This window comes from Ambystoma mexicanum, chromosome 11 (assembly GCF_040938575.1).
Source record: "Ambystoma mexicanum isolate Mex_15411 chromosome 11, UKY_AmexF1_1, whole genome shotgun sequence".
NCBI lineage: Eukaryota > Metazoa > Chordata > Amphibia > Caudata > Ambystomatidae > Ambystoma > Ambystoma mexicanum.
This window is the reverse complement of record NC_090934.1, coordinates 1,119,553,558-1,119,575,806: the sequence shown is the minus strand read 5'-3', so window position 1 is coordinate 1,119,575,806 and position 22,249 is coordinate 1,119,553,558. Positions and strand designations below refer to the sequence as shown.

Sequence of the window (22,249 nt, the reverse complement as noted above, 5' to 3'; positions counted from 1 at the left end):
AGGATTCACCCTCCACCTCCTTTTCAGCCGTCGCGCACCGTCCAGCCCTCCTCCCCGTCCACCCGAGGGGATGATACGGGGACTGACACGGCAGCGACGGGTACGGACGACGAGGTATACGAGGATCTACCGTCGTCACCTCCCACCAGGGCTTCTCCGCCCGACGAGATTGGTTCGTTCCACTCCATGATCGCCAGGGCATCCAAGCTTTTCCAACTCTGCCCTGAGGAGAAGAAAAAGGAAGGATTCCTTTATCAACGGCGCGAGGCCAAGAGGAAGACGGTCCTCGCGGTGCCTCTACTGGACGACATTTGGGATGAGGGCCTCGCCCTCCTCAAGAACCCTTCCACTACGCCAGCTAGAAGAGACCGGTACAAGAAAAAGTACCGGGTCCCGGACGCGGCCCCCCTGTGCCTCCGGGCGCAGCCTACCCCGGACTCCGTTGTCTCCGCGGCGGCCAGGAAGAAAGCGGGGGGGGTGCGGCCTCCACATCGACTTCCCCACCGGACGGCGAGGGAAAGAAATTGGAGACTATGGGACGCAGGGTCATCTCGTCTGCAGCGACGACGATTAAAGCGGCCAACGCCTTGGCTATCGTGGCCCGCTACGACAGGGAGCTATGGTACAAACGGGCTCCCCTGCTGGACTTCCTACCGGACGACAAGAGGGCGGATGCCCTGGAGAACCTACAGGAAGGTGAGGTGGCGTCGGACCACGCCATCACTATTGCGACGGACATCGCCGACACTGGGTTTCGCCAGTTGGGCAACGGCGTGTGCCTTAGGCGGCCTGGATGGCTCAAGGCTACGGACTTCCGTCAAGACGTACAGACCAGAGTCCTGGACATGCCGTTCGATGGGAACAACCTGTTTGGGAAAACAGTGGACGATTCCCTTCAGGCCATTAAAGCGGACACTGAGACGGCCAGGGCCCTTGGGGTTCTGCAGCAACGACGGACGCCCTTTCGGAGCAGCGGAGGCAAGGGCGCCTCCAAAGGTTCCGGCGGCGGTTTCTCCACCTACCGTCAAGCGGCCCGCTCGTCGTCTCAGGAGGCCTACAGAGGACGAGGCAAGTCTGGCGGACCACGCCGTCGTCGCCAAGGAGGTCAAGGCGGCAAAGCCTCGTCGAAACAGGATTGAACCGACCGTGGGGTCGGGCCCCCACCGATGCACCCCGGTGGGAGGCCGGCTGGCGAGCTTCGTCAGCGTGTGGGAGTCCATCTCCACCGACCGTTGGGTGCTGGACGCCTTAGCCCGGGGCCACGCGCTCGAGTTTCAAAGAAGGTGCCCGCGCGTCCCCCCCGTGGCCAGAAAAGAGCTTCACGTCCCTCAGCTTCTCCTGGAGGTAAGGGCGATGCTCAGGAAGGGCGCCATCGAACTCGTCCCAAAGAGGCTTCGGGGCTCCGGAGTTTACTCGAGATACTTCCTCGTGAAGAAGAAGACGGGAGGATGGCGCCCCATCCTAGACCTGCGACGTCTGAACAAATTCATCAAGGCGCAGAAGTTCCGGATGGTCACCCTCCAGCACGTCCTGGGTCAGCTGGAGGAAGGAGACTTCCTGTCGTCGTTGGATTTGGAGGATGCCTACTTCCATATTCCCATCCTAAAGGGGCACCGAAAATTCCTCAGGTTTGTGGTCCAAGGGCGTCACTACCAGTTCAAAGCCCTCCCCTTCGGACTACGGTCGGCACCCAGGGTATTCACCAAGTGCCTTGCACCGGTGGCGGCGCAGCTGCGCCGCGAGGGGATCCACGTCTACCCCTACCTGGACGACTGGCTCATCCGGGCCAAGACGAGGGAGCTCGCCGTGGAGCACACAGCAAGGACCGTCCAACTTCTCACGGACCTGGGATTCTCCGTGAACTACGCCAAGTCCCACCTGGTACCCACGCAAAACGCACTGTTTCTGGGAGCGAAGCTCGACACAGTGTCCCCTCTGGCCTCCCCGTCGGAGGAAAGGACCAGGTCCATCCTGGGCAAGGTACAGCGGATGTTGGCTTCCGACGCGGCCAAGGTGAGGTCCATCAAGTCCCTCCTCGGAATGATGTCTTCTTGCATCTACCTCATTCCCATGTGCAGGCTCCGGATGCGCCCGTTGCAGGAGTTCCTGGACGCGCGCTGGATCCAAACGACGGGCGGCTTCGAGGAGAGGATCACACTCGACGAGAGTTTCCGCCGCGCGGTCCGGTGGTGGGGCACCCGCGCTCATCTGACGGCGGGCATGGACTTCCAGACCACCAGGAGACAGTGACCACGGATGCCTCCCTGGAAGGGTGGGGAGCGCACACCGAAAATCTACACGCGAGAGGCCTTTGGCTCCCGACGGAGAAGTCCCTCCATATCAACGTCCTGGAGCTCCGTGCAGTGTTCTGGGCCCTCAGGTCCTTCCTTCCGTCCCTCAAGGGCAAGGTGGTGAGGATCTTCACCGACAACACCACCACCATGTTTTACATCAGGAAACAGGGCGGAACCAGGTCCCCAGCACTGTCCAAGGAGGCGCAGGACCTGTGGCATTGGGCCGTCGCCCAAAGGATGTTTCTGGTGCCGTTTCATCTGGCAGGGATAAAAAACACCATCGCCGGCTCACTCAGCAGGGAGCTGCGCTCGTGCCACGAGTGGGAACTACGGCAGGATCTAGTGGATCGCCTCTTCCGACGGTGGGGCACACCCCAGATCGACCTGTTCGCGACGGCGACGAACTCCAAGTGCCGGAGGTTCGCCAGCAGATTTCCCCAGGTGAGGAGCATGGGCGATGCTTTCTCGTTCCCCTGGGAGGGCCTGTTCCTCTACGCGTTCCCTCCTTTGCCACTGCTAATCCGGCTCGTCAACCAGCTCAAGAGGTCACGGTGCAGGATGATCCTCGTCGCACCTGCGTGGCCGAGGCAGATATGGTTCCCGGACCTTCTGGGCTTGTCAACGTCCCCGCCAATCAAGCTGCCGGTGGACGCGGATCTACTCTCCAGGGAAGGAGGCGCCATCCTCCACCACGACCCGAAATCGCTGAACTTGCAGGCCTGGCTCCTGCAGCGCTAGAGTTTGGAGGATACGACATACCGGCCGACTGCAGAGAGGTTCTTGCAAAGGCCAGGGCGTCCTCGACTCTTAAATGCTACGGACACAAATGGAAGAGGTTCTCTGTCTGGTGCCACGCACAGAAGATTAACCCTCTACGGATTACGGCTCCCCAGGTACTGCCGTACCTGCTGACGCTGGCCAAAGCTGGACTGGCACACGCGTCCATCAAGATTAATCTTGCTGCGATCTCCCGATACACCAGAACCACGGGGCGGACGTCCTTGTGGTCTCATCGTCTGATGAAAGAGTTCATGAAGGGACTGTTCAGATCGTTCCCGCCGGGGAAGGCTCCGGCCCCGGCGTGGGAGCTCAACGTGGTGCTGACCAAGCTCATGGGACCTCGGTTCGAGCCTCTGCACTCGGCCCCGTTGAAGTTTCTGTCGTGGAAAACAGCGTTTCTTGTGGCCATCACCTCCGCACGACGGGTGGGAGAGATCCAGGCCCTTTCCTGCAAGGCCCCGTACTTGACTTTTCACGACACGAGGGTAGTGCTCGGGACGCACCCCTCCTTCATGCCCAAGGTACCGTCGGACTTCCATCTCAACAAACCCTTGGTGTTGCCTGTGTTCTTCCCGTCGCCTTCGTCGCCGGCTGAGAGGACTTTGCACTCGCTGGATGTGGCTAGAGCGCTGAAGTTCTACGTGGACCGCACAAAGTGTTTTCGGAAGACGTCACAACTCTTTGTGAACTTTGGACCTGTCAATCAGGGGAAGGCTCTCTCGAAGGCTTCCATTTCCAGATGGCTCTCCGGCTGTATCATGTACTGTCATCGGTTGGCAAACCGACCGCTGCCTGGCCGTCCGAGAGCCCATTCCACCAGAGCGATCGCAGCTACCATGGCGTTCCTTTCTGGTGTGCCCCTGCTGGACATATGTAGGGCTGCTATATGGAGGTCGACGCACACCTTCACGAAATTCTACTGCGTCGATCGGGATTCCAGGGAGGAGTACAGGGTCGGCCAAGCAGTGCTGCGCAACCTGTTCGCCTGAGGTGAGCCTGGTGAGGAGGTAAGATGCTTAATGTTGAGTTTGATGTAATGCTTAATGTTGAGCCTTTGCCACCTCCCGTGGTTGTGCATGTGTGTACTGCTATGTATTCTTTATTCATGAGCATGTGAATCCATGCCAGACCCCATGCTGGAGAAGGAACAAGTTACTTACCTGTAACTGTTGTTCTCCAGCATGGGTCTGGCATGGATTCACATGCGAACCCTCCCGCCTACCCCTCTGCGGCTCTTCACTTGATCATACTGCCACTTCACGTGCTTCCAAATCTGAAGATGGCTGCCAGAGGCGGTGCTTAGGTAGAGGGCAGTCATTGGCTGTGGTCAGTATGACGCAGAGACCAGTGATTGGTTACTACTACGAAAGACAGATCAGAAACGAAACTGATACTGGTTTTTTTCTTTACCGAGGATTCCCAGCCTGACGACGGGGAATATTCATGAGCATGTGAATCCATGCCAGACCCATGCTGGAGAACAACAGTTACAGGTAAGTAACTTGTTCCTTATAACCTGAAATAAGTAATTCTCTCATTTGGCTTGCTCTTTAATGTCAGAAATCTCTTTCTTTTTTTTTAAACTTTAGTTTTATTAACATTTTCTTGATATAACAGACAAGCTCATTGTGGATACAGATTTAACACCTTCATCAAACCTTAGAACCCAACCCCTTCCTCCCCCATTACCCCCCACCCCAACGCCATCCTCCCCCCCCCCATTTGAATGTCCAAACAGAACTTTAACCGCAGGAGCTTCCATATGTCTACTACTTCTCGGTGCCTGAGGGCTGAACTGTTCATTGACATCTGTGTCGGCCGTGTTACGGCTGCTGTCCCCCGGGCCGTAGACCACCCGGTACTCTATAGATACCACATATTCCTCTTCCCACCCCTAGCCAGAGTGCCCGCATGGTGTCAATGTGCGTCCCAACCCCATGCCTGTCGCATACCATACTAATTTGCCTGGAATGTGCCGAAGTCGTTATTCACCATTGCAATCAGTTTGTCCATGAGAAACATGTTCTTTAATTTTTTCGACCAATCCTCCTTGGAAGGGGTCACCGGGCTCTTCCATTTCTGCGCCAGGGAAACCTCAAAATTGTTTCCCACATTCTTGGGTACCTGTATATTTCTGTCTCCTCTGGGGGGAGGTCCAACAGCCTCATCAACAGGTTTTGTGGGAGTAATTCTTCTGTGACTTTGGCGATCCAACCCCTTACGCTCTCCCAAAACTCCTGAACCCTAGGGCAGTACCACCACATGTGACCCCTCGTTCCCACCTGGCCACATCCCCTTGGACATCTGGGTGACACCCCTGGGAACATCTTCGTCAGTTTCAATGGGTCCCTATGCCACCCCTGCAGGATCTTGAAATTGTGCTCCATATCTGATGTAAATAAGTTCCCGTGGAATGCTATTTTGAATATCCTGGACCATGCGTCCTCCGAGAGGTCCTCCCCTGCCAGATCATTCCAGCACTTGTGGAATCACCTCCTCACCTCTAAATTGTTGGTGTTCAATATTCTGTACATCTTGGACACTGTCCCCTTCCTTGTTGTCGCCGTGTCCAATAGTTTTTCAAAGGGGGTCAGCTGTCTCCTCAGGTTTTGGCCCCATGACTGGTCATAAAGAATGCCCTTTAGGCGAAGGTATTCGAAAACGGAAAGCGAACCCCGCCCCAGAGCCTCCCTCATTTCCTCATACGCGAGGAACTCGCCCTCTTTAAACATTTGCCCTGCCCATTCCATTTGCATGTCCGACCAGGACAGAAATCTCTTTCAGTTACTTTTTTTATTAATGATTTGATGCTAAGACATATGGATTTAGAAAACCGGTAACCAAACATAAGTCGCTGATACTTCACTTCCTGTACAGTTCAAAAGTACATTAGGAAAACATAACATAATTAGGTAATTCAGTTAATCTCAGTCTCAAGTGCCTGTATTTTGCTTTCCTAAGGTATCACAGTGAGAGCCAGCATATTCAGAATGTGTGGTAGACTGGATCAATGTAGTCCTTCGAGCAGGAGCAACCGCTGCAAAGTTCTCAACTGTTTTCTCCTGTTCATTGTGGGATCCAGTAGCAGTTGTGGCTGGTGATTTTTTTTTTTTATTGGATGCACATAAACATTTCCTACAAATATGCCAGAACGAACTAGCATAGCAAGGGAGCCCAAACCAAACAAGTGAGGTTCAGGGGTATTCTCCCCATGAGACATGTGTTTGAAGAAAAATTGGGTAAAAATACAGACCGTTTGCAGTTTACTTTGTAGGGTAACTCACGAAAAAATCCAATAGATGCAACTCGCCAACAGTGCACAGGAGCATTTCTCCACGCATTTTCATGATACCTTTGCCCACAATATATGCCAGTATAAAAGCATTTCCATTCTGGCTGTGTCTATATATGCCACTGTTCTTTTATAAGAACATATTCACGTTTGCTTTTCACAAAATGCCAGTAATGAAGATAACTGGTCCACCCTAGTTCTGCTAATATGTGCTAGTATCCCCAGGTCAGAACATACTCCTGTTGGCATAGCCATTAAAGATACCGCACCACAATATCACAACATGTCCAAACTAGCGGGACCAAAATGCAAATCTAGCCACATAATAACACATCATTCTTGCTTTATTATAAATGCCCAGTAAAAAGTGCCATGTCACAGTAAGACATTGCTAGACTGGCTGCACAAAAATTCCAATATTGCCATGTAATATAGCACATCATGCTAGCTTTGTCATAGATGACTAGTAACAATAAATTCCATGCCAAAGACATATCTAGACTGGCTGCACCAGTCTAGCCACATAGTAACTCATACTATGCTTGCTTTATCAAAGATGCCAGTAAAAATGTCATTCCACAGAAAGGAATGGCTAGATTAGCTGAAACAGAATGCCAGTCCAGCCGCATTCCATAATAACACTTATCATGCTTGCATTATCATAGATGCCCAACAATTAATGCTGCACACTCCCTCCCATCTCACCAGTCCCCCAGCAGAGCAAACACAAGTGCACTCACATATTCATCAGCATCCACTCGTTTTTCACACAAAGCATTCACTCACTTATTCAGTAGCCACTTCATTACAGAGTTGGCCCTTTCAGCTAGTAATTTGAAAGAAGTCTTTTGGCTTCAAGACATGCCATTCCCACAAATATGCAGACTGGCATAGCAATATCACCGAACCATCGTTAAAGGCACATTTTAGGCAACCTAAAAAGCACCGAACCTGGTAATTTATCCCAGTCCTCTTTCCAAAAAAGTAATGGTAGGACAGCTCCAAGCTATGTATAAGTAACCACATTGTAGGCTTCCATGATTGGGGCAGGCACTTGAGGAGGTAACGTCAAACTGGGAGATCTTAAGTGGCACATAATAAAGATAATGAAGAAACTTGCATTGGAGAGGTTTTGCCTATAGTTTAAGGATTTCTTTTTAACATGAGTGGCCGCCATAACCCATTCATGATCTGCAAAACTATATAACAACGATTTCCCATTTTACGTACTCGGGTTTTCACTGAAAATGCCACCCTATATAATCCAGAGAGTGATATTTTTACAGCCAGCCCAGTTTTTTATAACGTTCAGAATAATACTTTCTGGTGGGGCCTTGAAAAACTCAGGAAACATTGCTTGGAGTGCACCATGTATCTTGATGTACAGGTTTCACCAGCGATCCATTGGTAAAATCCGACCTTATGTCTCTTCTTAGCTCATGTTAGGCTTGTGGATTAGTTTAATTCTTTAATATATTAAGACCTTTGTGTTCTTCGAGTTCTTAATGGTTGTTATGTATTGTGCCAACTGAAATTGAACACTTGTCCTTTATGCAAGTTTATCTTTCAGCTTCTACAATGTTCTGACTATTTAATTGTAATATATTCTAATATTTTTTACCTAGTTTGTAACTGGATCGTAATAGTGATTTATAAGTTATACTCTAGTTATTAAGCACTGTAATCCCCAGACCTAAGCCACATAGTCCAAAGTCAAATATAGGTCCTAAATTGGCGCACTACTTAACAATGGTAGTGTTTAAGTTAAAACCTCAAACCTAATTCACAAATGTAACAGAGAACTACATAAAATGTGCAATGCACACGTTTGTGAATTCACAAACATCTCTGTAATCATTATTTGAAAAATGTGCAAACCATATAGTGCACATGACACTGCTCTTATTACTCACCGGTAATCTTCATTACTAATAGTGCTACTCTTACTCATCACAGTACTGACTCTATAAGGTGACCCACCTTCCCACAGAACCCTTTCCCAAATCAAATTCTTATTTTTTCTTTTAGCCCCTCCCCCTCATTGAAGATCTTGACCTCGACATCCTTGCTCTTACAGAGACATGGTTCAAGGCTAGCTCAGTCACTGCTTTTGACTCCCTTCTCCCCGAAGACTATAAGATCATATCCAAGACGTGCCCTAACCGTGCTGGCGTTGGGGCTGCCTCTCTTCATCCACACATATCTTTCACTCTCCTCCCCACTGATCACCCCACACTCCTGGTCAGACCACTCCCTCCTCTCTTCTCATCTGGGTCCTCTCAGCCCTCTGACAGCACCTCTGCCAGCCATGCCAACCCCGTTTATGAACATCCGTCCGATGCAACAATTGTCAGCCGTTGCCTTTGCATCTACCTTCATTGCCCCCACTCCCTCCACTACAGACTCTACCCTCAGCAACCTCCATCTTACCATTACAAATACCCTTGATATTCTTGCCCCAGTCATGAGGATCCACCTGGAACATGCCTCCAAGCGGACACCTGTTACGACTCCGAACTTGCAGCACTGAAACGCAAATGCAGGGCTGTGGAAGGGAAGTGGCAGACCTCAGGCTCACCCTCTGACAAACTGGCTTGTCGCCTTTACCAAAGGCAATACAGACTCTCTATCTGTGCCAAGAAAAGGGCCCACATTGAGGCTTGCGTCTCTGGTGCATCCAACAACATGGCTGAACCCTTTAAAATATGCAGGGAACTAGCCAACCCTTTTCGCAGTCTCCTCCTCATTTCTTCCCTCCCAGACCATCTGCAACGCATTGGCCACACACTACAGTGCAAAAACTCAGGATATCCTGAGCACCCTTGCATCCTTTTCCCCTTCCCCCGCGCCCCTGCCTCCTATGCCCCCCATGCCCCACCCTGCTCAGCTCATGAAGGTCTCCTCCAAACAGGTTTCCCCCTGCTCTTCTAGAACAATTAAGGACAATATTGGCTCTCTTGACCCTGCACTTGCTGATTTCTGCAACCACTATTTTGCTACTGGATCTTCCCTCCTCCCTCAATTACTCCCTTGTGCAACCCCTCCTGTAAAGACCTTCTGCAGACCCCTCTTCGCCCGCCAACTACCACCCCATATCTATCACCCCCTTCCTTGGGAAACCCTTGGAGAAACTTGTCTTCCCCCAACTGACCCAGCACACTGAACTTATTAGTTGCCTCCACGACCATCAATCTGGATTCTGAGCATCCAGAGGCATGGACACTGCTCTTCTGAACTCCTGTGAGGAACTGCTTGCATCCCTTGATTCCAACTCTCCAGCTGTACTCATTCTACTTGATCTCTCCTCTGCATTTAATACGGTCAACCAATCCATCCTCATAAAACGGCTCCACAACACCCTAGGTATCTCGGAGCGGGCACTGGACTGGCTGACCTCCTTCCTCAATGACTGCACGTCCCAGGTCATTCTGGGCTGTTTCTCCTCCCCACCTCTATCTCCACCTGCAGTGTCCCCCAGAGCTCCAACCTCTCTCCCTGGCTCTTTGACACCCATCTTGCCCCACTTGCACACCTCATCTCAACCTTCTCCCCTAACTTCCGGTATTACGCAGATGACACACAACTCTTCTTCAAACTTCCCTCTGGCACTCTCCTTACTTCCTCCATCATTCCTGACTCCCTATAAGCCACCCAGTCCTTGTGCACTTCGAACGATCTTTGCCTCAACGGCAGCAAGACTGAGGTCCTTCCTATTGGGACTCCTGCTCCCGCATTCTTCCCCTCACTCTGGCTGTCTTTTTTTTTAATTTTTACTTTTTTTTGGCACAGTGAAAGACATACATCCTCAAATACAATCTTCAACTGAATTACATCGTTTACATCGACCAGGGGTTTCAATGCCCGCACATTTAGGTGCCCTGTAAGTCGCCTAATTTAATACATTTACATTGTACATGGTTGTCACTAGTCAGTACTCTTTACCCTTAAGTATTCTCTGAAGGGCTCCCAGATGTCCTTGGGCCTACAGCTCGGTGTTACAAGTGAAACAGAGGTCTCTTCACACTTGTTGGCATACGTCATTCCTTGGATCCACATTTTAATGTCCGGAGCAGCCTTAGATTTCCATTTGAGTAATATAAATGTTTTGGCCAGCTAGCAGCCCAGATTAAAGAGGCATCTCAACTTAACTGTTCCCTTTCCTATATCACCAAACAAGTTTTTACTCTGGCTGTCTTCTATGGACTCTCCTCCTTCTCCTTCATCCAAAGCCAGAAACCTGGGAGTCATCTTCGACTACTCTCTTTCCTTCCTGCCTCATATTCTGGACCTTGCCAAGAAGGCCCACTTTCAACTGTACCTCCTCAAACAAATTCTTCCCTTCCTCACTTTTCCCCAGAAGCTCAATGTCTCTAGAGCTCTGGTTCTCTCAAGGCTAGACTAGTGCTATAGACTTTTCCTTAATCTACCCTCTTCGTCTCTACGATCCCTCCAGCTAATCCAGAATAGGGCTGCAAGACTTATCCTTGGCCTCAAGCCCAGGAACTGCATCTCTCCAGCCCTAAAACCTCTCCACTAGCTTCCGGTTGCTGCACGGATCAAATTCAAATCACTCTGCATCATCCATAAGGCTGTCTGAGGCTGTGGACCACACTATCTACAACTTGCTCTCACTAAATGCTCTCCCTCTAGATATTTACGTTCCTCTGGCACCAACTCTGTGTGTCAAGAGCTTTGCTAAACAGCATGCTGCTGGCCGATCTCTCTCCTCGGCAGGCTCCCTCCTATGGAACAGCCTCTCCCTTCCCCTTCGTCTTGAGCCGGATCCCCTCAAATTCTGAAAGCTCCTCAAGACTTTCCTTTTCACCTCCTCTTTCCCTTTCTCCCTTCTCTGCTAAACCCGAATGTTGCTGAGATTGGTGACCAGGACCCTTAAGTGTCCTCCAGGGCCCTGGCCACCCAATCGTCTGGCCTCCGCCCGCTTGCAGCACTTGCCTTGGCGCCTACTGGCCTATGCCACCACATGCCTGCACTTACCAATCTAATGACAGCTGACCACTCACCTAGGCACTTACAGCTGCTCATTCCCTAGCACTTCCCTCCTGGCACACCTTGCACTAATCCCCCCAACCCCTCATCCCTTCTCTCTCTCTATTCCTGAACTAGCACGGTCTGAATGCTCACAAGGCCTATTAGGTGTGCCTCTATCTTTCATTGTTATATTTGATTTTCATTCCATTGTTCCCTCCCTGCTGCCCTGTGGGCTCTTTGAAAGACAATTTACTTGATGTATTAGCGCCTTACAAATGCACAATAAATAAAACACTATAAACACTTATGTACAGGCGCGTTATAAATGCATTATCATATCAAATAAAATAAAATACTCAGACATCACTAATCGCCATACCCTCTGCCTTTCCAAGGAGATACTGCTAATTATTAGTGGAAACTGTAAAGTTCCTATCCACTTCCATCAGGACTGCAGCCTTATAGCGATGACATCTCTGTGTTCCTCACATGATAGACAGGTACAAACATAGTGCATCTAAAATGTTGCATGTGAGTTTTTAAAAACATTCAAATTAAGTTGCATAATTCAGCCCTGTCTAGCAACCAAACTCCCATCTTTGGGACACATGGTCTAATGCTCTAACTAACTATTGTGCTATGCAGGTTCCACCCAAAACAGTAGTTGAATAATGACTTGCAAGGAAATCCCTCTCCAATTCCAATGTATTTGCACAAATGTTTGTATCACATTAACTTTTTCTTTCGTAACCTTCAAAGCCTGAGACTAACATGCTCTGTTTATGGTCAAATATATTTCTGTAAAAACTAACACAAAAACCATCTTGGAACGCCCACACCTGAATCTGATTCAGACTGCAGAGCTGGCTGGGAGGTGGCTGATTCTCCAATTAATTTCAGCTACCTGCTTGCAGGGTTACCATATGTGACAAGGCTTGCTTACAGGCCGTGTCAGGGAAGGGGGAGTCCACCCCAAAACATTCCCTGATGCTTGCGCGAGTGAGTACAGACCCACACCCCACCTCACCTATGATGATGACGGTGAACACTGACTGAGGAAAGCCACCGCAGGAAGCAGCAGAGAGAAGGCACCAGGCAGAAGCAATTCATACTTTGTCTCAGCAGACAGCCAGGAGCCTAACACCAGCCACCCGAGAGAGGGGTGCAGCAAAGTCTCCAGGGATCTACACACCATTCCGAAAAGGAAGACTTATTTATGAGGCTCCCACCAGCTTACCAGAGACATTAAAATTGAAAGGACCACCAGAAGTCCTTATAACACAGGGACTCCAGTTCCTCTGAAACTCCTTCACTTTTTTTGCCAGAGATGCTTTGAGAAAAGGGGGTGGGGTCTACAAGGCCTTTTTGAAGCCTCCCTTAGCTCTACCCCTGCCAGACCCCCTCGAGACCGGTAGGGAGGGAGTAGGGTATTTAATGAGCTGTGTTTGAGTGTGAAAGTGTGGGTTAGTTTGGTGAGGACAGGCAGTGGAGAAGGACGTCCAAGAGACAAGAGGAGGTGAAAGCAGTGCAGAAACTATTGGCGAGAAGGGGTTTGTGGAGTGTTTGTGTGTGAGAGAGAGAAGAGTGGGATTAGGAGAGTAGGAGTAGTGGAGTACAGCAGAGTAAGTGGCAGAGTTAGTGGTAGTAGTTGTGAGTAAGGATAGAAGGTGGCAGGAGTGGTATGAGAAGGCCAAAATTTGTTGGAGTGTTAGTTGGTAATAGAGGGGTGAGAAGGGCACCCTATCCCTTGAAGACGACAGTGGTAGTGGAAGTTTCAGAGTAAGGAGAGTAGGAGAGGTAGAGCAGGATGAGAGGTACAACAGGAGGCAGTGGAGTAGAGTGAGAGGGAGGGACATAGGTATACAACAGTTGCGGAAACAATTGGTAATAGGAATAGGAGTAAAAAAGGTGAAAGATTGAAGGGTGAAGATAGGAAGACCGAGTGAGAGTTTGGAGGGACAGTGACGTGGTGGGAGGAGAACAGCATAAAGGGCTAGTATAGCAAAGGGTCAGGAGCAAGAGGGTCTGAAAGAAGTGAGAGTGACGCTGCGCGAGAGAAGGCACCATTCCCCATTTCCTGAGACTACTAAGCAGGGATAGGAGAGGGAAAGCTAGAAGTTCCCTAGGGAGTCAGATAGCCAACATCTTAGGGTAAACACCTGCGGTGTAGAGAATTGAAATACAGTTAGGGGTTACCGATCGTTGAGTTACTAACAACCCGGTAGAGACGTCTGGGGTTGGAAGACAGGAACCAGGCCTAGGGAAGATGAGAGAGGAAAGGGCCAGACCTAGAACCAACCGCAAAGGACCCAGAAAGGCCAATGAACTTGAGATCACCAGCCATTCTGACCATTTGTTTTGTAATAAACACCCTTGGACTTTTCGTTAAGACTCAGTGTGATTTTTTGGGACGGGACCTCCCCCCCGTCACACTGTAGTAACCAGAGGGGAAAAAAATACATGCTCTGGGACAGGTAGTCCTGACACCACAGAGACGAATTGCCTCTGTCTGCTGCTAGTAACCCTCTTCTTAATGCATGGTGCGCTGAAGAGAACCTCGAGCAGCTTTCTCATGTTATCCAGCTCAAGCTGTGATCTCCTATACAAAATGACATGTACAACTGGGAAGTGGAGGCAGGGCGGAAGGGGAAGCTTTCAAGTCAGTCTGCCTGCCAGACCCTTTCTTTGAGGCAGCATCGAAAGCCCCACCCAAATTGGTGGGCCAGGGGGTGGGGGAGATAGCGTTTTCACAGTAGCACTGGCTGCCTATTTACTCTGCTGTGGAGGAATCACAGCGAAAATATCACTAAACCCCTATGTCTGCCTGCCATTGATGTGACAGGGGGCAAAATCAAGATCTGCTTTCACGTGAAGAGACTGGGAAGCCCAGTAGGCTTGCAAGAGCCATGTTGGTTTCAAATCTGAGATTTGGGAACTATGAAACCCCATACACAGAATAGTGGCAACCTTCAAGGGCCATAAGAAATATCATAGTGACCGTAGTCCAATTCTCCCCTCTTCATTGTGACCTTAAGGCTCCTTGGAGGGTTGTCTGCAATTCACAAATAGCCATGCAGTGCTCCTTCCTTTAATTTGGTGGGGTGGACAGGGGACCGGGTTATCCCTGCAGTACCAGCAGCCTGTCCACTGTGCTGTGGCAGGACTCCCAACCCCAAACGTCGATCAACTCCTTCATCATGATCAGTGCTCATGCCGCTATTTCTGCGATCAGTGCTCATGCCGCTATTTCTGCGACAGGAGACAGTGTCTAGGGCTGCATCCCCAACAAGCGACTGGGAAACTAAGCAGACCTGCAAGAGGTCATGCTGGTTGCAAACCAGAGAGTTGGTAATCACTATATGCACAGAATAGTGGTAATGTACGTGAGACATAGAGAATAAAACAGTGACCAGAGTACTTTTCTTTCCTACTCACTGTGACATGAGGGCTCCTTGTAGGGCCTTCTGCACTCAAAACTTCCCCATGGAGCACTCCTTCCTTAAATCATGGCCACGGGTGGGCCCTAGTGACCCCCAGCACTGTTTTTCTGTTGCTTACTCCCAGCCCTCTGCTCTTTGCAGGCCCTGGGAGAGCCATTTCCAGTCACCCAAAAGCCTCTGCACCCCTGGCGCTCAGCCCAGCAGAAACTCCTTCGATGCCCCATACACACCAGGCCTCGGGCTGCCGTCCCCGCATGAAGGCCAAACCCAGCACAGATTGAGGAGGAAATAACAAGACAGCATCTGTAGACCTATAACTCCCAAGAGCGGAGTCAACACTTTGGGAAAACAGGAGACCACCCAGCTGGCCTCTCCAGCAGACACTGTCCAAAGGACAGAAATCAAACAGTCCCTCCTCAGCCATCCAGCATGGCCACCCCTGGCGCTTAGCCCAGCAGAAGCTTCTGTAGAGCCCCACACTTACCAGGCCTAGTACTGCCATCTCCTCCTGAAGTCCAAGACGAGCAGAGACTGAGGGAGGATCACAAACATCATTCTTAGACCCCCCAAAGCCCACCTGCGTGGTCAAAATGTCATGAAAACAAGAGGCAAGACCTGCTAGCCTGTGCAGGGTTCACTGGAAGGACACCGAGCAAAACAGGACGATCATGGGACAGTGCTTTACACCCTGTGCTGTGAGGGAGACGGCTAAAGGAAAACATAAATTGGGGAAAGGGTTCTGTGGGAATGCAGGACGCCTTCACAGAGTAATTACTGTAACAAGGAAGACGGACGTGGGGGTAATGTCAGTGAATTTGTGAATTGTAATTCTCAGAGAAGTGTCTGTAGCATCCCAATACAGTAAACTCGTTTTTATTACTCTTTGAATGTTCTGTCATTAAACAGTGCTGTGTATTGGGAGTGCATTTAGTGCAATAGGTCTGAGTCATGTTCTGGGTATTTCTCTTCAGCATGATGAAAGTATCCGAAGGCACATGGAGCAAATTGAGCAGCGAAAGGAAAAAGCTGCAGAGTTAAGTAGTGGAAGACATGCCAACACGGACTATGCTCCTAAACTGACACCATACGAGCGAGTGAAGCAGTGCACCTTATGTAGCGTCATGGTGAGTTGTGCATTTCTATAAATGAGGGATACATGCTGTATCAAAAATGGTGGGAATTCGATTGTAATTACGTGGTCGCAAAAGGGATCCCATTTCACACTCATAGTCCAGATCTGTGTAAATGTGTATGTGCTTTACAAAAAAGAGCTGGCTTCACTTTTCCTGCCAGACTCACGCTGACTTTGATCTTTTCTTCTGCATCCTCCTTAGCTTATCCGTTTTTGTCCAGCATGTTTCTGCTTGTTTGCCTACCTTGTTTCCTGTTACTGCCCAAATCTTAGACTTCCTCACAACCACTACCACCCATTATCCCTTCACTCTGCTGTCCCCCTGCCCCATATCGCACTCAGCTTTTGCCTGCACCGCCTGCCCCTGCTCCCCATACAGGATGCCCTCTGGCTTGCCTATGTGCACAGCGCCAACATTTTTGTCAGCGAGACATGTAAACTGGCGGCGCAATGCCTGCTTGGATTGCAGGTTTTTCTGCCGGCATTATCAATCATAACACATAGGCCTGCTTTTGTTCCGGAATTTGCACCAAATAAGTACTAACCCTAAGAACGCCCTTACTTGGGGAGACGAGAGATGTCCATTTGGTTGAAGAGATTATGAATGGCTTTTATGGCAAGTCTTTAGTAATCCACACAGTAACGTCTCTCAGGATGAAAATGATTAAGGGAAGCAATTAATTATTGTGCTAACACTCAGGCCACAGTCACTCAGCTCGCTTTAATTTGGAATTAATTTGCAGGGCATTAGATCATTGATTTTGCAAAAAAGCATTCTTTTCTCAAGCAACTGTGTACAAAGTTACTTGTGGTGGAAAAGACTTACATACAACACAATCTTTATAGTTTAATTGTTGTCTGACAACCAGCGTTGAGGCCTAGAAGTCAAAAATTAAAAATACAATTGAATTCTGATTTCAGATTTCTTCAGAAGTTTACCTTTTTAGCCACATAAAAGGGAAGAGACACCAGAATGCTGTGAGAGACAACAGCAGCATTCAAGGAAGAGAGCTCTCAGATGAAGAAGTGGTACGTTTCCTAAGCAACCCTGTTCACGTTTCTATTTTTCACATTTACAATGTCAAACCTAAATGATTGATTGATTTGTTGTTTATTATGCACCTATACACAAGTGTTTCAAGGCGCAACCAGGCAAGGGAGGGATTAGGGGGGGAAACAAGGAAGACAAGACAAACTATCTTACTAGGCCTAGTGTCATTCAGTACGTGCAAGTGCGCAACAAGAAGTGCAGGGGAGAGGGTACAGGGGAAGTGCAACCAGAGCAGCAGGGCTCTGAGTTAAGTGCAAGGAAGGCTGGGACTACAGGGAGCAATCCAGCCAGATAGTGCAAGGTGGGCCAAGCAGCAAGGGGACTGGTCGGGGGGCGGGGGGGCGTCTGTTGCCCTGTAAGACTCAAAGGACACCAAGCAGCCAGTCAGCAGACGGATGAAGGAGCAAGGGTAGGTTAGCGGAGGAGTGGGAGCGAGAAAGAGAAGGAGAAAAGGAAGGTCTTGAGGAGCTAAGGAGATCTGGCTCAAGGCAGAGAGACGCAGGGAGGTAAGACGAGCGGAGGGCTCTAGAAGGACAGTATTAAGGAAGAGATAGTTGAAGATAGTGAGGGCCACTGCTGCAGAAAGCCTTGTAGACAATGCAAAGGGATTTGAACTTGATCCTTTCAGCCACAGGTAGCCAGTGGAGGGATTTCAGGGTCGGAGAGATGCAGTCCCTGGGCTTCAGGCCAGGGATAAGTCTTGCAGTCCTGTTCTGGATGAACTGAACAGGGCGAAGAGTAGAGCTAGGCAGATTGAGAAAGAGGTTGTTGCACTAGTGCAGCCTAGAGAGAACCAGAGCTCTGGAGACCATGAGCTTCTGGGGGAAGGTGAGAAAAGGGAGAATACCTCGAGAAGGTGTAGCTGGAAATGGGCCTTCTTGGTTATGTCCGTGATGTGGGGAGAGAAGACGAGAGTGGAGATGAAGATGACCCCAAGGTTTTTTGCCTCACAAGAGGGTGAGAAGGAGGGCAGCCAGACTGAGAGGTAAAGCGGGAGCAAGGATCCCAATGAGAGGGATCTCAGTCTTACTGGCATTAAGGCAGAGATTGTTAGCAGCGCACCATGCCTGAATAGCAGATAGACAGTCAGAGATGAGCGAGGATGAGGCCGAGGGTAGCCTGAAAGAGAGCTGTAGGTCATCAGCATAACACTGAAAGTTAGAGGAAAGGGTAGAGATCAGGAGGGCCAAAGAGCAAATAGACATTGAAGAACCAGGGTGAGAGGATAGAGCCTTGGGAAACACCACATGTGGAGAGAGAGGTGGTGGAGAGAAAGGACCCAAGTTGAAACTGGGAGGGTCGGTCCAAGAGGAAGTAGGTCAGCCACGCCAGTGCCTGATCCGTGATGCTGAGGGTCTGGCAGAGACGATTATTCAGGATGGCGTGGTTGACCATGTTAAATGTAGAGGAAAGGTCAAGGAGAATGAGGACAGAGGGAGAGCTGGTGTAAAGGTTCGAGAGCAGATCTGCATGGGTGTTCAGGAGAGCAGTTTCCATGCCTCTGGATGCTCTGAAGCTAGACTGATGGTCATAGAGACAACCAACAGATTCAGTGTGGAGGGTTAGCTGGGAGATAACAAACTTCTCCAGGAGTTTGCCCAGGAAAGGGGTTATAGAGATCGGGCGATAGTTGCCGAAATGGACGGCTCGGCAGAAGGCTTATTGTCCTATTTTAAACTGGAGAGGAAGGATCATACTATTTACACATGTTGGATTATTGCTAAATGAAGCTCTGACCAATTTCCTGTTTTGTGGGTCTGTTCCTAATGTGTGCAAGTTCTGCTGAAAATAATATATTATTTTGGTTTGGATGGCTTATATAGTCAAGCCATCTGCCCATGTTTTGAGTACATTTTCAAATGTTCTGCCTTGTGACAAGAAGTCCATTTGGTTCATACTAGCAATAGATGCTCTGTAGATGTACTAGGTTGACAACTTCTTGCTAGACTTGCTTCCATTTCTGCAGTAGTTCATGAAATCATGCAGAACTCATCCTTTTTATATATTTTTACTTTTTGCTCATTCGTGGCATAGCCACCAATTTCTAACAGAAGGACTGAAGGGCTTGACTGGACTAAGTACTGCATTCCACAGTATTCTGGTCCATGTGTATCCTTCTCCATGTTTTCAGACAAAGTTTGTTTATTTATAAAGCGCTCCTCACCCGAAGGTATCTGGGCGCGACAAGGTAATTACAAGTAAGATATTACTGTTTGCAATACAGACAATTAACAGGTAAAGTGCAGTACAAAGAAATTGTACAGAGTGGGATTACAGAACAATAAGGTTACATTCAGATGTCGTTAGAGACAAGCCAAGTTTTCATAGTGTGCTATGTCTGACCCTATGCAAAGGATACACGCAGCATGCACAACTGTAGAATGCAGAGGCAATGTAGGAAACTCCAAGCCCCTCTGATACCAGTGGAACAGGGCCACCCCTGCAAAGGGCAGCATCACCAGATTAGCTAGTAGGGCCCTAGAAGAACATGTTTGCTGCACTATAGTATACTTGCATATTCCCTGGCTTTGCCCATCTCCCTAGCTCAGCTGTGAAAGACATTGAGGCTAGGAACTAGGAGTGTGGGTACTCTACCTTCCAGTATTCCTGTATGCATCCCACCTCCCTGGTTGCACAGTGGGAAGGTAAGACGTTTGGGATCATGACTAAGGCCACTGTGGGCAGCAATGCTGGGAAGCTAGCATTCGCCACATGCTGTTCCAGCTGGGCATAGTGGAAACAGAAACTAAAGTGCTAATAGTGCCTGCTGGAATGTGCACATGAGCTGCTAGCAGAGTATAGTGTAATAGGTTGCTGATAGGCTAACTTTACATAACTGTTTGGGAGTAGCTGACCATGTAATAATAATAGCATCATGTTCTCATGTAACGCTTCTTGGCAGATTTCTCCACTTCTTACTACTGTAATAATAGACACTATTATCACCCAATTTCATGGCACACAATTGAGTAACCTCGGAAGAATGAATGCCTGTATCAGACCTGCTAGGATTCTCTCTGAAACTGTAGGCTGCCCTCAGATCTAGGAAGTGTGTGTGTATTTCACTTACATATCTTTATAAAAAACGATTTAGTCAAAATAAAGGAATAGGCCAATCCTTTGACAAACTGTGAACGTAAGTGTTGAATATATCATGAATAATATACAGAGCAAATACTTCCAAATTAGAGATACAGAAGGGATAACCAAACATATAGTAGATTATATTTCACAAAGACACTTTAACCACCTCATTCAGCAAAGGAAGACCAAATACCATTGAATTTCCCCACTTCTCCTCTAGATCAGTATATTTTTCACTCCATTAAGTCGGTGTCTCCAATCACATTCCTCCAATCTTCCATGCGTATCTTGCCCCTGTTACAGGCTTGTCCTGCTCCCCACGATACAAGTGCTAACCCAGCTGCCCCACGCCATCTCAGGCACAGCAGGCACTCAGCACTTGGGCTTAAATAATACACAGGAGACCAAAACTACAGAGAAATTGTCTGTAATGCAAACACACAACATTTCATGCGAGCATGCTCACTGCTCTGCCTCTACCAGGCCTGGCTCATCCTTATATACAATGGAGTAGCTAAATCAATTCTCCACCCATAAACTAGCATGTATAATGTATGTTTGATAACAAACAGGTCATTTCGCAGAACGGGGTAACGGAGGAAGAAAGTACTGCAGGCTGTTTCTGCGAGTCAGGCTGTGGCAGCCTTGGGATTCGAGCCAGCAGCGTCGTCACTGTGTACATTCTCAGGAGGGGTTCTTCATGCCCAGCAGTCTGAGGCATCACAGCATTCCATGGCTCAGCTATGCTCTGAACATCGCTTGGCATGGGTGTTCAGCTGTTAGGCAAGTCTGTAGGCCAGTCCGATTGCATCCGATGTATCTCAAAGAAAATAAAGGAAAGTGCAGTATCAGCTACATATCCCTCCCTTTCTAGCTCTGAGCATCCCCCGTCACTCTAACATCCATCACCACCTCCTTCATGTGTCTGTCATATTTGTGTGCCTGTCCAAGTCAAAGTCAATATTTCTCTTACTTTCCAGTATATAGTCAGCCTCTAGTACCTCCCAATCCCTAGGTTCACCCACAGTCCATGTCAGCAACAACTTGTCAGTGCTTGTCATATTTCTCCCAAATAGCATCTTGCATGGTGAATACCTCGTCGCTGACCGCGCTCTAAGTAGTCAATGGAGAAAAAACGACAGCCAGTCGTCCCACTGTGTGCCTTTCACACCCATCTGCTTGCGCTGCTCCTTCTTTGGCTCTTCTTTCTGTTTTGTCTTCCAACAAGTAACACAAATGTCGGCATGCTCCTGCAAGCCTTCTTTGGCCATGGGCCATCAGGTCATCTGTCGGGAACTGAAACGCATTGTCTTGCTCTTTCTCTGCATGGATATATTGCATTATTTGATCATCCTCCCCTTTCTGGTTTGCTAGGAGCCGCTCACATTTCCTTTGACCCTCCTCTTCTGTAAGATAATCTTCAACAATTCATGCTGTGGGCCCTCTGCCACATGCCACTCCTTATCTTCTATGGATGTCATTAACTGTGGCTGGAGGTCATTGTCCGTTATCATCGGCCGCTCTTGCTCGGATGGAGTTATCTTCTTTCTTCTCAGAACCAACACCACTGATTGTAATTCACCATACTGTGCTCTTTCCCCCCAAACACTATCGAGTCATGCTGCCTTATATGTGGGCCTGTCAATGTCCTTCTTTGGTGCACATGCCCTGAACATTTCCTGCTGTCTTTTGACAGTCTCTGACATGCAGTCATGTAGTTTCCCTGACACTACCCTTCCCACTGACATTTTGTCCACTTCCCCGTGTAAGGTGCACACTGCACAGTTACCTGTCATTCTGAAATCCATTTTATTTCTTGCCCTTCTATGCGGGTAGGCCTCCCTCATGCTGTTAGGACCCTGTATGTGTGTGTGAGAATGTGGATGGTACACTTAGTAGCTGCCGTCACCACACCCATTGGGTCTACCGGTAACCTGCCTCTGTTTCCCTGCAGGCCCCTATTTGCCAAATCCGTCATTGCACCCCTTTATTCCAAAATGTCCTTCCACCCTTCTGTTGCACACAGTTGGTTCCCCCAGTACCCAGCCAGCGTCTCCACTCTCTTCCTCCCCTTTCTCAGCAATACATGGAGCCACCCCCACACCGTTCTGTCATCCACCCCAACCCACACAAGCACTGGTGGTAGCATCTCACAATCTTGCCCCTCTGTGTGTTCTCCCTCCACCC

At 49.1% G+C, this 22,249-nt stretch overlaps 1 protein-coding gene across 5 annotated transcripts in view; it reads left to right on the top strand.

Annotated features, from left to right (window-relative positions):
- Window positions 1-22,249, top strand: part of SCAPER (S-phase cyclin A associated protein in the ER) — a 4,210,252-nt gene that overhangs the window by 1,981,987 nt on the left and 2,206,016 nt on the right. For all 5 annotated transcript variants that reach the window (XM_069624455.1, XM_069624453.1, XM_069624454.1 and 2 more), the window contains exons 18-19: window positions 15,767-15,919; window positions 16,849-16,956. In XM_069624455.1, the coding sequence (XP_069480556.1) occupies window positions 15,767-15,919; window positions 16,849-16,956 (261 nt within the window). The remainder of the gene's footprint in view (window positions 1-15,766; window positions 15,920-16,848; window positions 16,957-22,249) is intronic.